Source organism: Heptranchias perlo, chromosome 14 (genome assembly GCF_035084215.1).
Source record: "Heptranchias perlo isolate sHepPer1 chromosome 14, sHepPer1.hap1, whole genome shotgun sequence".
NCBI classification, from domain to species: Eukaryota; Metazoa; Chordata; class Chondrichthyes; order Hexanchiformes; family Hexanchidae; genus Heptranchias; species Heptranchias perlo.
The window spans coordinates 28302537-28314718 of NC_090338.1; the positions used below are offsets into that span (position 1 = coordinate 28302537).

Below are 12182 nucleotides of genomic sequence, written 5' to 3' on the forward strand. Positions count from 1 at the left end.
TCTTTCCACCTGCTTTAATGCTTTTCCCTGAAGGGTGTATGCATGTTGAGCATTTGTCCTGTCCACATGCATAACATTGCACTTCTCCAAATTAAACATAATTTTCCAGTCACAAATCCAGTCCACCAACACACAAGATCCGCCTGAAGCAATCGAGCATCATCTACAGTCCTGACACTCGCACAGATCTTGGTATCATCTGCAAATTTACAGACCGTACTCCCAATACCGCCATCATTAATCAAAAAGTAAAAGGCAACAGTCCCAACATGGATCCCTGCGGGTCTCCAAATAGAGCCAAATCCATCGATATCTACTTTCTGCCTATGTCCTTCCAGCCAGTTCTCAATCCAGCTCAATATATTACCACTGGTGCCAAAGGTTTTGATCTTGTAGAGAAGCCTCTTGGGCAGTAGCTTGTCAAATGCTTTTTGGAAGTCTAAGTAGACAGTGTCTACTGGGCTTCCCTCATCCACCATCTTAGTGACTTCTTCAAAAAAAAATCAAATTTATTAGACATGACCTTTTTTTGAAGCCATGTTGGGTGTCCCCAGTATGTCCCTCTCTAATCCAAGTAATTGTATATTACATCCCTAATGATTCCTTCAAGCAACTTCCTATTACCGATGTCAAACTAATGGGCCTATAGTTACCCGGGTCGGTCTTGTCTCCTTTTTTTTAAAGATAGGAACTACATTAGCCTCCTTCCAGGCTACGGGAACCATCCCAGAGTGCAGTGAGTTATTAAAAATACGGGCAAGGGCTCGCACAGAGCGTGTCCCATCTCGGAGGAGTCTCGGGGGGATATCGTCCAGCCCGGCTGCTCTATCTATTTTCAGATTCTTAATTCTATCTAAAGCAATATGTTCATCTGTTAATATTACTAGTTTTATTATTAACATCATTAGATCAGTCTGCTAGTCTTCCCCATATATATTTCTTTAATAACTTTTGAGTGTCCTCCTGATAATTTCACTTCTGAAGTGAAAAGAAAATGATTTAAGGTGTATATAAAGGGAAGGCAATGTGAAAGAATAATAATGTGTGATTGGGGGGCGGTGGAAGCAGTAGACTCTTGACCTTTTTTAAAACAGCATAAACCAACAACATTTTTAGGCATGGAAACTCTGCATTTTATATTTAAAACATTAAGAATATAAGAAATAGGAGCAGGAGTTGGCCATATGGGCCCTCGAGCCTGCTCCGCCATTCAATAAGATCATGGCTGATTTTCAACCTCAACTCCACTTTCTCGCCCGATCCCCATATCCCTAGATTCCCCTAGAGTCCAAAAATCAATCGATCTCAGCCTTGAATATATTCAACGACTGAGCATCCTCAGCCCTCTGGGGTAGAGAATTCCAAAGATTCACAATCCTTTCAGTGAAGAAATTCCTCCTCATTTCAGTCCTAAATGTCCGACCCCTTATCCTAAGACTATGCCCCCTAGTTCTAGACTCTCTAGCCAGGGGAAACAGCCTCTCACCATCTACTCTATCAAGCCCTCTCAGAATTTTATATGTTTCAATGAGATCACTGCTCATTCTTCTAAATTCCAGAGAGTATAGGCCTACTCAATCTTCCCTCATAGGACAACCCTCTCATCCCAGAATCAATCTAGTGAATCTTCGTTGCACCGCCTCTAAGGCAAGTATATCTTTCCTTAGATAAGGACTGGACACAGTACTCGAGATGAGGTCTCACCAAAGATCTGTACAATTGCAGCAAGACTGCCTTACTATTGTACTATAACCCCCTTGCAATAAAGGCCAACATACCATTTGCCTTCCTAATTGCTTGCTGTACCCTCATGTTAACTTTGTGTTTCATGTACAAGGACACCAAAATCCCTCTGAGCACCAACATTTAATAATTTCTCATTATTTAAAAAATGCTCCGTTTTCTTATTCTTACTTCCAAAGTGAATAACCTCACATTATACTCCATCTACCCCCTTCATGTCCACTCCCTTAACCAGTCTATTACCCATTGCAGGAATGAACTTTGTATCACACTTAGTGTGTCAGAATATTGCACATTAAGCTGTAGTGTTAAACTTTTAGGGCTGTTTTACAAAACTTCCTCTTTGAAAAGCTTAATGGCATTTTCACCAAACCATTTCTGATGAAAAGGAGATAATTGAGACCAAATAACCTGAAATCATCAATGTCGTCTCAGTTGGAGCTTCACACTCATTTTGATTTCTAGTCTGTTGTTTAATAACAGAATTCCATGAGGTAGATTCATTTGGGTAGATTCTGAATTGAAGCTTTGATCAATAAACAAATTTGACATTTGCTGGTCATTGTGGCATTGCAACTTTTGCTTTTAAATGAATCCAGAGCTAGGTGGCCTGGTGGTACAGCGTGTTGTTACACTAACATTCTATGATAAAGTACAATGCACTAATATATTGCATCATAGAGTGCTAGGACATGAGATTTCCCTGTGGGTAAGTGCCTAATCTTAGTTAGAACATCTGGAGAAACAAAAATGGGAAGGCAGATTTAGATCTCCTATGCTCTCACACCTGTTTGCAGCATCTTCATGAAGTGCTGAAATATGTCCACCCTCAGGATAGAAATGTTGATTTGAAGGAGGGGAATGGTGTTAAAGTAATCAACTTACAAATTAGACAGAAAATTTAACAGGTGGGTTTTGAATTTTTAATAATAGAGAAGTAGAAAGGCAAAAAGACTATCCCATCAATTTGCCACAGTTCAATTATAGTATTGTTGGCGTGGCAGAGCTAAGTTTCTGAAATGCGATCACAGCTTTTCAAGTACTTTGAATGAGATCATTGTATGAATGCAAAGCACATCTTTCAAGTGCACTAGATGGCAAAAACGATAATTAAAATGCTTTAAATCTTCATGCGTGGGAGTTGAAGGCTTACACAGGTGCTCGTTTATATAAGCCACTCAACCAAGCATTCATTTGTTTCATTATATCAAGTTGCAAAAGGCTTCCTAGGATTTTTCATGGGTTTTCTTGAGTCAGTTCAGTTATTCTCAAGGCTTTATTTTTCTTCTTATTTATCACAGAAAAGAAGCTTCTGTATTTTAAAAAATGCATCAAATCCTTCTCATTTCTTTTAAATCTGCCCAGGCCACCTGTGTCCAAGAGGGCAGGTGAATAGGAAGCCTGCTGTCAGTGCTGCTCTCTACCAGCGATTTAGAGGCACACCAGAATGGACCTGGGAATGATTCTCTGATCAACTCAATAGATTGGAAGCTACAAACTTCCATCCTCACAGTCTGAACCTCTCATTGAAATTATTTTCTTGTGATTATTCCTGGATAACCTGCTGTCAGTGGTGTGACAGCATTGTCCTGCTGTGCTAACATCACCGTAGCCTCTTGGTTTTGGTCACTCATGTGCCAGCTACATGGTAACTGTCAGTTTGCATGGTTTTCATCTTAGTAAGACTATAATTTTTTTTGAAGTAGAGTATGTCAGGGATCAGATAACTTAAACAATAAGAATGTCACAATGAGCATTTTATAGATGACGCCCAAAACAATAGCAGAGTTACAGCCATTTTTCTTGCTTCATTTTGTTTTTGAGAGGTTATGAACCTGAATCTTTTTGTTAATTTTAAGTTAATTTTTATTCCTTTTCCCTTGAGTCTCCTCAACCCATCTGTGTTGCCGTTCCAATTGTTGGTTCTATAATGATATAGTAAGAACTTTGAAGTACTCTCAAGTTTGCTGTTGGTTTATGTAATCAATTATAATAGAAATAGCAAAATGTTCAGCTGTTTATCCTTGTCTGTTGTATACTTTACTATTATTAATGTAATCCATCTCATTGTATTAAATGTTGTCTTCTTTCTGTGATTGCATAACCCATACAGGGGACTATTTTGGTAAGACACTTAATTTATTAAAAACTTTACATACAAATCATTTTAGGGGCCCAATTGCCTCGAATTGTGTTTTTATCCATTTCTAGGCAGGGTAGAAATGTTATATTTCTTTCTAAATTGATGTTTTGTTGGGTTATCTATTTTTAGTAGCCTAGCAACAGAACTGTTGGAGCTTGTGCTATGGTACAATTTAGTATTGATTTGATTGCTACCATGTGACATTCACTCACACTAAGGATCTCGATATGTTTAAAAGCAGATAACCAAATGCGCTTCCAATATATGGAATTTGGTAGCACCACCTCCTTATCTTAGTAGCTCACGTCAATGAATTTACTACAAATTTCGACTCGTGCTGATCCATCATTCTATATTGGGTGTCCATATGACAAAAATATACATCTTTCACATTAAGCTGTACTAACATCTCATGTAGCTTCGTTATAGTCCTTAATAACATTTAAACAGAATGTCTGTTGGTGTTGTGCTATTTTAACACATTCTCCCTTCATTCTTGAAACATTTAGCATCATTTTGCTGTCTTAATAGACCCCCTGTAACATGCATCGTTCCCCAGGAGCCAAAAGAAGGCAGGCAAGTGATCTGGGTTCCTGGTCCTCTGACGGTGTCAGTCTGCAACCAGTCACCAGAAGTTGCTCAAGGATAGCACAGGGTGACCCGCTCGCAGATTTTCTCCACTCCTCCCGTATATAGCATAGTCTATGACCATGAAATGATATGTATTGCTAGCTTTGAATGCACCGAACATGTGAAACATAATGTATTGTCAAATGGTGATACAAATTTCATAGATATTTTCTAATACTTTGAAAACAGGACAATGAAGACTGGAGCTTTATCCCAATTCAAAACTGTGAATGTGCTAACATCAATATTGCTTGGATACAACATACATTCATTTAATATAAGCACTAAACTATTTTATTTTTACTTTAATGGTCCACAGTGATGCTGGGGTGAGCCAGTCGCAGGATGACAGCATCGTTGGAACAAGGCAGTTCAGGCACAGTGTTGCTATAATGCCCTTCCCTGGAACACTCTCCTCTAGTAGTCCTGACCTGTTGCAGCCTGCTACTAGTATGCTTGATTTCACAAATCCTACAGGTAAAAAAAATCATAAAAATCGAGAGAGATTTCTTTATCCACATTTAAAATGCAACTTAAGTCATTTTTAAAAAAATGTACATATCTTTGTACACTTGAGTAGTGAAAATATCTTGGTTTTAAAATGTGCTTCAACAATTTTCACAACCTAACGTTAAGGAAGAAAAAACAAGCACATCTTGAGAGCATCCCATAGTACTTCAATGACAATGACACTTTTGAAGTGTAGTCACTATTGTTATGTAGGCTTGGAGAAAGACACTGAACAGCACACGAGCGTTGAACTTCCAAGGGTGTTTGCAGGGTAAAGTAGTGCACATAGATTCACTCTTCAGGTGATGCGAATCAACTATATTTAGAACACTAACTGTTTAAAAAAAAATACACTGCACTGTTTATTTGGAGCAAATCATAAAACTATAGTACGGGTGGTGAGAAATGAAAAACTAGGGATACATATAGTACTCATTTGAAAAAAAACTGACCTGAAAGCATGCAAAACAAAAAAGAATATTTCACGTTCTGACATGTAATGAGTGATTAAATCCAGGCATTCGAAAAGTTAGAAATCCTGAAATTGTTCCTTCAGGTTTTTTAAATATTAAAATGATGGCGTTGCTCTCTTTAGATGTGAGCTGTTCGTTTGGCTGGTATTCTTTTGAACAGGTGATTCGCAGAGCTGCACAGATGGCTGGTGGAAATTTTGTTTTATGCACCTCCCACAGTTCCATGTAGAGAGAATTTTTGGGTAGTGTGGAGCATTTTCAAAAGGGAAGACTCACAAGTGGTATATTTATTTCAAATAAAATTTGAAAAAAAAAAATCAATTATATAAATAGCTTGAAAAAAACTGCAAATCTATTTGAGTTCCAAGAGGTGTATAGAACCAAATCTTGTGAAACTCAAAAATCACCATTTCAATAAGTCTCATAAGTTGACAGTTTACCAATTTTAACATGACATTTCCTTCTTTCTCTGCCTCCCCTCCCCCAAAAAATAACATTTAGCCATTGCATGTAACATTCAATTTTGCCCTATGGTTTTCATCTCGATGTCTTTTTCTAAAAATAAAAATTGAAAACTTCCCAGCGAATTAAAGGAATGTAAACTTTAGTTTCTAATAATATTGCTTTCTGTTTTAAGAGTCTATTTCTCAGCAAAAGCTGAGTTAATGCTTATGGGGTGTATACTAAATACATGTGAGAGTATTCAAGACAATGGTTTAGTTTAAAGGCAGAATGTATGATCATTGCTTACAGATGAGCTGATTACTGTAATTATTTCTTCAATATTTTTTCAAAAATAGATTTGAATACTCCACAAATTGTGTAATTTCCTTTTTATCTGTTCTGCTCCTAAACTGCCCCCATCTCAGCTGCAGGTTTTTATAGTGAGTATCCATCAGTCCTGTGTCTGTGTTCTTGTACTGCATGCTTGTTTCCTTGTGTGGTGTGTTCACTTTATTTTTCTTCCTTCATGTACATGATTACAGGTTACAAATGTTTACTTCGTGGTGTTGCTTTTATTTAGTTTTGTGGGCATGCATCAAAAAGCCCTGTATTTTTTTGATGGCAGGGTGCTTTGTACAACCTACGCACAGAACAATGAAGTGGAAGGAAAGGTTTTATTTTTCTCTGCCCACCATATTTCCCCTCCCCTACCACTTGTTGAGATGCTGATCTCAGTCAAGTTGCTGTATAGAGGCACTAAGTAGAAGCTTGGTAATTTCCCAAAAGAGGGAGCGAAAATCAGATGGAGAATCGTCGCCAAACCATGTCATGTATTCCATAGGGACCAGCTGAAATACAGCACTGGCAGAAGCCTGGGATCAAGTCATCAGCCCACCATCCTCGCCACAGGAAGTGTGTGGTGTGGCAATGCCGAGGGGCTCTGAAAAGAAAATAGGGGGATTTTATGAACTAATTTTAAAAAGGTGCCTTCTTTTTATTCCCCTGGGAACTTTTTTGTACATGTACAATTTTTTTCAATAATGTAAATCATCATTGTGGCTGTCATCCAAAACTCTCATTATATCGTTCATCTTAGTTGGCTTACTGATTTCCCATATCACCCTTTTCTTTCTGACCTAACTATAAAGATGCTAGATGGGATCAGGAAACATGTTAACCCACACGAAAAATTGAAATACTTGACAGACTTGTTGTAGTCCTACATTTTCATTTTTAAAATGAATATTTTGTTCTCATCAAGGTCTTAGTGCTGAGAATAGAACGCTTTTTCAAACGTTATACAGCGTTAAAACACTCAGACCAAGCACACGTTAAAGCCACTTTTATACTGTTCTAGTGCAGTTGCCTGAGGTCTTGTGTAGTTGAAGGCGATACTAAAATCAACTTAGATTCACTAAGGCTAGTGGCAAAAAAGACTGAGGGTTAAATTGGTCTGTACTAGTAGTGCAAAATGGGCTCATAGCGAATCAGCGGTCTGTTTTACAGCACACCTGACTTTCTTTTCCATGGGGAGGGTTTAAACTAATTTGGCAGGGGGATGGGCACCAGGATGAAAGAGTAGAGAGGAGAAACAAGGTGCTCAGGACTGGGAGGGTCAAGTAGCACTAGAGTAAAGAATAGTTAAGAAATAGGAGGGATCAGATGCAAGGCAGTCTAAGATGAGTTTGTAGTGCATGTGTGTAAATGCACATAGCATGATAAATTAGCACGGTGAGCTGCAAGCTCAAGTCGCCAAATGGGACTATGATATAGTGGCAATGACTGAGACCTGGCTCAAAGAAGGGGATGATTGGGTACTTAATATTCCTACCAAGTATACAGGAAAGATAGGGAAGGAAAGAAATGGGAGGGGAGGGTGGCAACATTGATCAAAGAAACTATTATAGCACTGGAAAAAGATGTAGTTGAGGGGTCAAAGACAGAATCTATTTGGTTAAAATTAAGGAACAATAGAGCATCCTTTACACTACTGGGTGTATACTGTAGGCCACCAAATAGTGGGAAGGAGATAGAGGAGCTCATTTGCAGGCAAATTACAGAAAGATGCAAGAACTATAGAGTAATGATAATGGGGGACTTCAATTATCCCAGTATAGACTGGGATGATAACAGTGTCAAGGGCAAAGAGGGGGAGGAATTCCTAAAAGAGAACTTTCTGAAACAGTGTGTTTCCAGCCCAACCAGGAAGGAAACGGTACTGGATCTAGTTCTGGCGAATGAAGTGGAGCAGGTTTCGGTGAGGGAGCATTTGGGGAACAGTGATCATGATATCATTAGGTTTCGAATAGTTATGGAAAAGGACAAAATACTTAACTGGAGGAGGACAAATTTCAGTGAGTTAAAAAGGGATCTTAAAATCAAAAATTGGCAGGCAAAACAGCAGTTGAACAATGTGAAGCCTTCAAGGAGGAGTTTGTTCAGTTACAGAGTAGACACATTCCTATGGGGTGGGGGGTGGGTGAAGGAAGGACATCCAAGGTGGAGCTCCCTGGATGACTAAAGATATAGAGATTAAAATGAAACAGAAAAAGGAGACTTATGACACATGTAGAGTTCATAATACAGTAGAGAACCAGGCTGAATGCAGAAAGTACAGAGGCGATCTAAAAAAGGGAATACAAGGGGCAAAGAGAGAGTATGAAAATAGATTAGCAGCTAACATAAAAGGGAACCCAAAAGTCTTTTATAAACATATAAATAGTAAAAGGGTAGCCAAAGGAAGGGTGGGACCGATTGGGGATTAAAAAAAAGATAATCTTGTGGAGGCAGAGGGCATGGTTGAGGTACTAAATGAATACTTTGCATCCGTCTTCACTAGCGAAGGGGATTCTGCCATTGTAGCAGTAAAGGAGGAGGTAGTAGTAATACTGGATAGGATAAAAATGAAGAGGAGGTACTTAAAAGATTGGCAATACTCAAAGTAGAAAAGTCACCTGTTCCAGGTGGAATTCATCCTAGGTTGCTGAGGGAAGTAAGGGTGGAAATTACGGAAGCTCTGGCCACAATCTTCCAATACTCCTTAGATATGGGAACGGTGCCGGAGGACTGGAGAATTGCAAATGTTACACTCCAGTTCAAGAAAAGGGGAGAGGGATAGACCCGGCAATTACATGCAAGTCAGCCTAATGTCAGAGGTGGGGAAACTTTTAGAGACAATAATCCGGGACAAATTAACTGGCATTTGGAAAAGTATGGGCTAATAAATGAAGGTCAGCATGGATTTGTTAAAGGAAAATCGTGTTTGACTAACTTGATTGAGTTCTTTGATGAAGTAACGAGAGGGTTGATGAGGGTAGTGTGGTTGTTGTTGTGTATATGGACTTTCCAAAGGCATTTGATAAAGTACCACATAATAGACTTGTAAGCAAAACTAAAGCCCATGGGATTAAAGGGACAGTGGCAATCTGGATACAAAATTGGCTAAGGGATAGAAAGCTGAGAGCAGTGGTGAACGGATGTTTTTCAGACTGGAGGGAAGTATACAATGATCTTCCCCTGGTGTTAGTATTAGGACCACTGCTCTTTTTGATATATATTAATGACCTGGACTTGGGTATGGAGGGTATAATTTCAAAGTTCGCAGATGACACAAAAGTTGGAAATGTAGTAAACAATGTGGAGGATAGTAACAGACTTCAGGAGGACATAGACAGACTGTTGAATGGGCAGACACATGGCAGATAAAATTTAACAGAGAAGTGTGAAGTGATAGATTTTGGTAGGAAGAATGAGGAGAGGCAATACAAACTAAATGGTACAATTTTAAAGGGGGCGCAGGAACAGAGAGACCTGGGAGTGCACATACACAAATCTTTGAAGGTGGCAGGACAAGTTGAGAAGGCTGTTAAAAAAGCATATGGAATCCTGGGCTTTGTTAATAGAGGCAAAAGCAAGGAAGTTATGCTAAACCTTACTGGTTAAGCCTCAGCTGGAGTATTGTGTTCATTTCTGGGCACCACACTTTAAGAAGGATGTCAAGGCCTTAGTGAGGGTACAGAAGGGATTTACTAGAATGGTACCAGGGATGAGGGACTTCAGTTATGTGGAGAGGTTGGAGAAGCTGGGTTTGTTCTCCTTAGAACAGAGATGGTTATAGGGAGATTTTTTTTAAGAGGTGTTCAAAATCATGAACAGTTTTGATAGAGTAAATAAGCAGAAACTGTTTCCAGTGACAGACGGGTCAGTAACCAGAGGACACAATTTAAGGTGATCAGCAAAGGAGCCAGAGGCGACACGAAGAAACATTTTTTTACGCAGTGAGTTGTAATGATCTGGAATGCACTGCCTGCAGATTCAATAGTAACTTTCAAAAGGGAATTAGATACTATTGAAGAGTGGGGAAAGAACAGGAGAATGGGACTAATTGGATAACTCTTTCAAAGAGCTGGCACAGGCACAATGGACTGAATGGCCTCCTCATGTGCTGCACCTACTGTGCCTGTTGAGTGTGGATATGTGCCTGAAGACTCGAGTAACCAAAGTAGTACCATTTTAAAAACAGGAGAGAGAGCTAATCCAGGTAATTACAGACTAGTTAGCTTAACATCTGTGATGGGGAACATTGTAGTCTCTAATTAAGGATGAAATTACCACGTAGCTAGAAACAGAGAAAATAGAAATGGCTAGCATGGATTTCAAAAGCAATGATCGTGCTTGACAAATCTCAGAATTCTTTGAGGAGTTAACAGACATGGTAGATGGGGGAAATGCAGTGGATGTAGTGTGGAAGGAATTTAGGAAAATCTTTGACAAGGTACCATATGGGGGATTATTAGAGAAAATTAAGAGGTGTTGAATTGGAGGAGGGGTAGAAAACTGGATTAAAAATTGGTTAAAAGAGAGATTGGGAGTTAAGGGCAGATTTTCAGTGAGTGGAAGTGGGTAGTGGATTTATGAAAGGGAAATCATGTTTGACAAACCTACTGGAGTTTTTTGAGGATGTAACCGGTAGAATAGATAAGGGAGAACCAGTAGATGTGGTTTATTTGGATTTTCAGAAGGCCTTTGATAAAGTCCCACATAAGAGGTTAGTGTGCAAAATTAAAGCACATGGGATTGGGGGTAATATACTGGCATGGATTGAAAATTGGTTAACGGACAGGAAACAGAGAGTAGGAATAAATGGGTGTTTTTCGGGGTGGCAGCCAGTGACTAGTGGGGTACCGCAGGGATCAGTGCTTGGGCCCCAGCTATTCACAATATATATCAATGATTTGGATAAGGGAACCAAATGTAATATTTCCAAGTTTGCTGACGACACAATACTAGGTGGGATTGTGAGTTGTGAGGAGGATGCAAAGAGGCTTCAAAGCGATTTAGACAAGTTGAGTGAGTGGGCAAATACATGGCAGCTGCAGTATAATGTGGATAAATGTGAAATTATTCACTTCGAAAGGAAAAACAGAAAGGCAGAGTATTATTTAAATGGTGATAGATTGGGAAATGTTGATGTACAAAGGGACCTGGGTGTCCTTGTACACACCAGTCACTGAAAGCAAACATGCAGGTGCAGCAAGCAGTTAGGGAGGCAAATGGTATGTTGGCCTTCATTGCAAGAGGATTTGAGTATCCACAGTATACTGCAGTTATACAGGGCCTTGGTGAGACCACACCTGGAGTTTTGTGTGCAGTTTTGGTCTCCTTACCTAAGAAAATATATACTTGCCATAGAGGGAGTGCAGCGAAGATTCCTGGACTGGCAGGACTGTCGTATGAGGAGAGATTGGGTCAACTCGGCCTGTATTCACTCGAGTTTAGAAGAATGAGAGGGGATTTCATTAAAACATACAAAATTCTGACAGGGCTAGACAGACAGGATGCAGGGAGGTTGTTTCTACCACAGAAAGCTGTGGAGGCCAAGTCACTAAATATATTTAAGAAGGAGCTAGATAGATTTCTGGACACAAAAGGCATCAAGGGGTATGGGGAAAGAGCGGGAATATGGTATTGAGATAGAGGATCAGCCATGATCATATTGAATGGCGGAGTAGGCTTGAAGGGCCGAATGGCCTACTCCTGCTCCTATTTTCTATATTTCTATGTTTAGTGGTGTCTCTTAGGGATCAGTTCTGGGGCCACTTCTTTTCACTGTGTAAATCAATGACTTGAATATAAGCTGAGATGGAGTGGTGTAGAAATTTGCATATGGTACCAAAATAGGAGGTACAGCATATATTTTAGAAGATGATGAAAGGAAGTTGCAGTGGGAGATTGATAAG

At 39.4% G+C, this 12182-nt stretch overlaps 1 protein-coding gene across 7 annotated transcripts in view; it reads left to right on the top strand.

Moving 5' to 3' along the window:
• Nucleotides 1–12182, top strand: part of rapgef6 (Rap guanine nucleotide exchange factor (GEF) 6) — a 342757-nt gene that overhangs the window by 289425 nt on the left and 41150 nt on the right. For all 7 annotated transcript variants that reach the window (XM_067996162.1, XM_067996163.1, XM_067996168.1 and 4 more), the window contains one exon: nt 4836–4993. In XM_067996162.1, coding sequence (XP_067852263.1) covers nt 4836–4993 — 158 coding nt within the window. The remainder of the gene's footprint in view (nt 1–4835; nt 4994–12182) is intronic.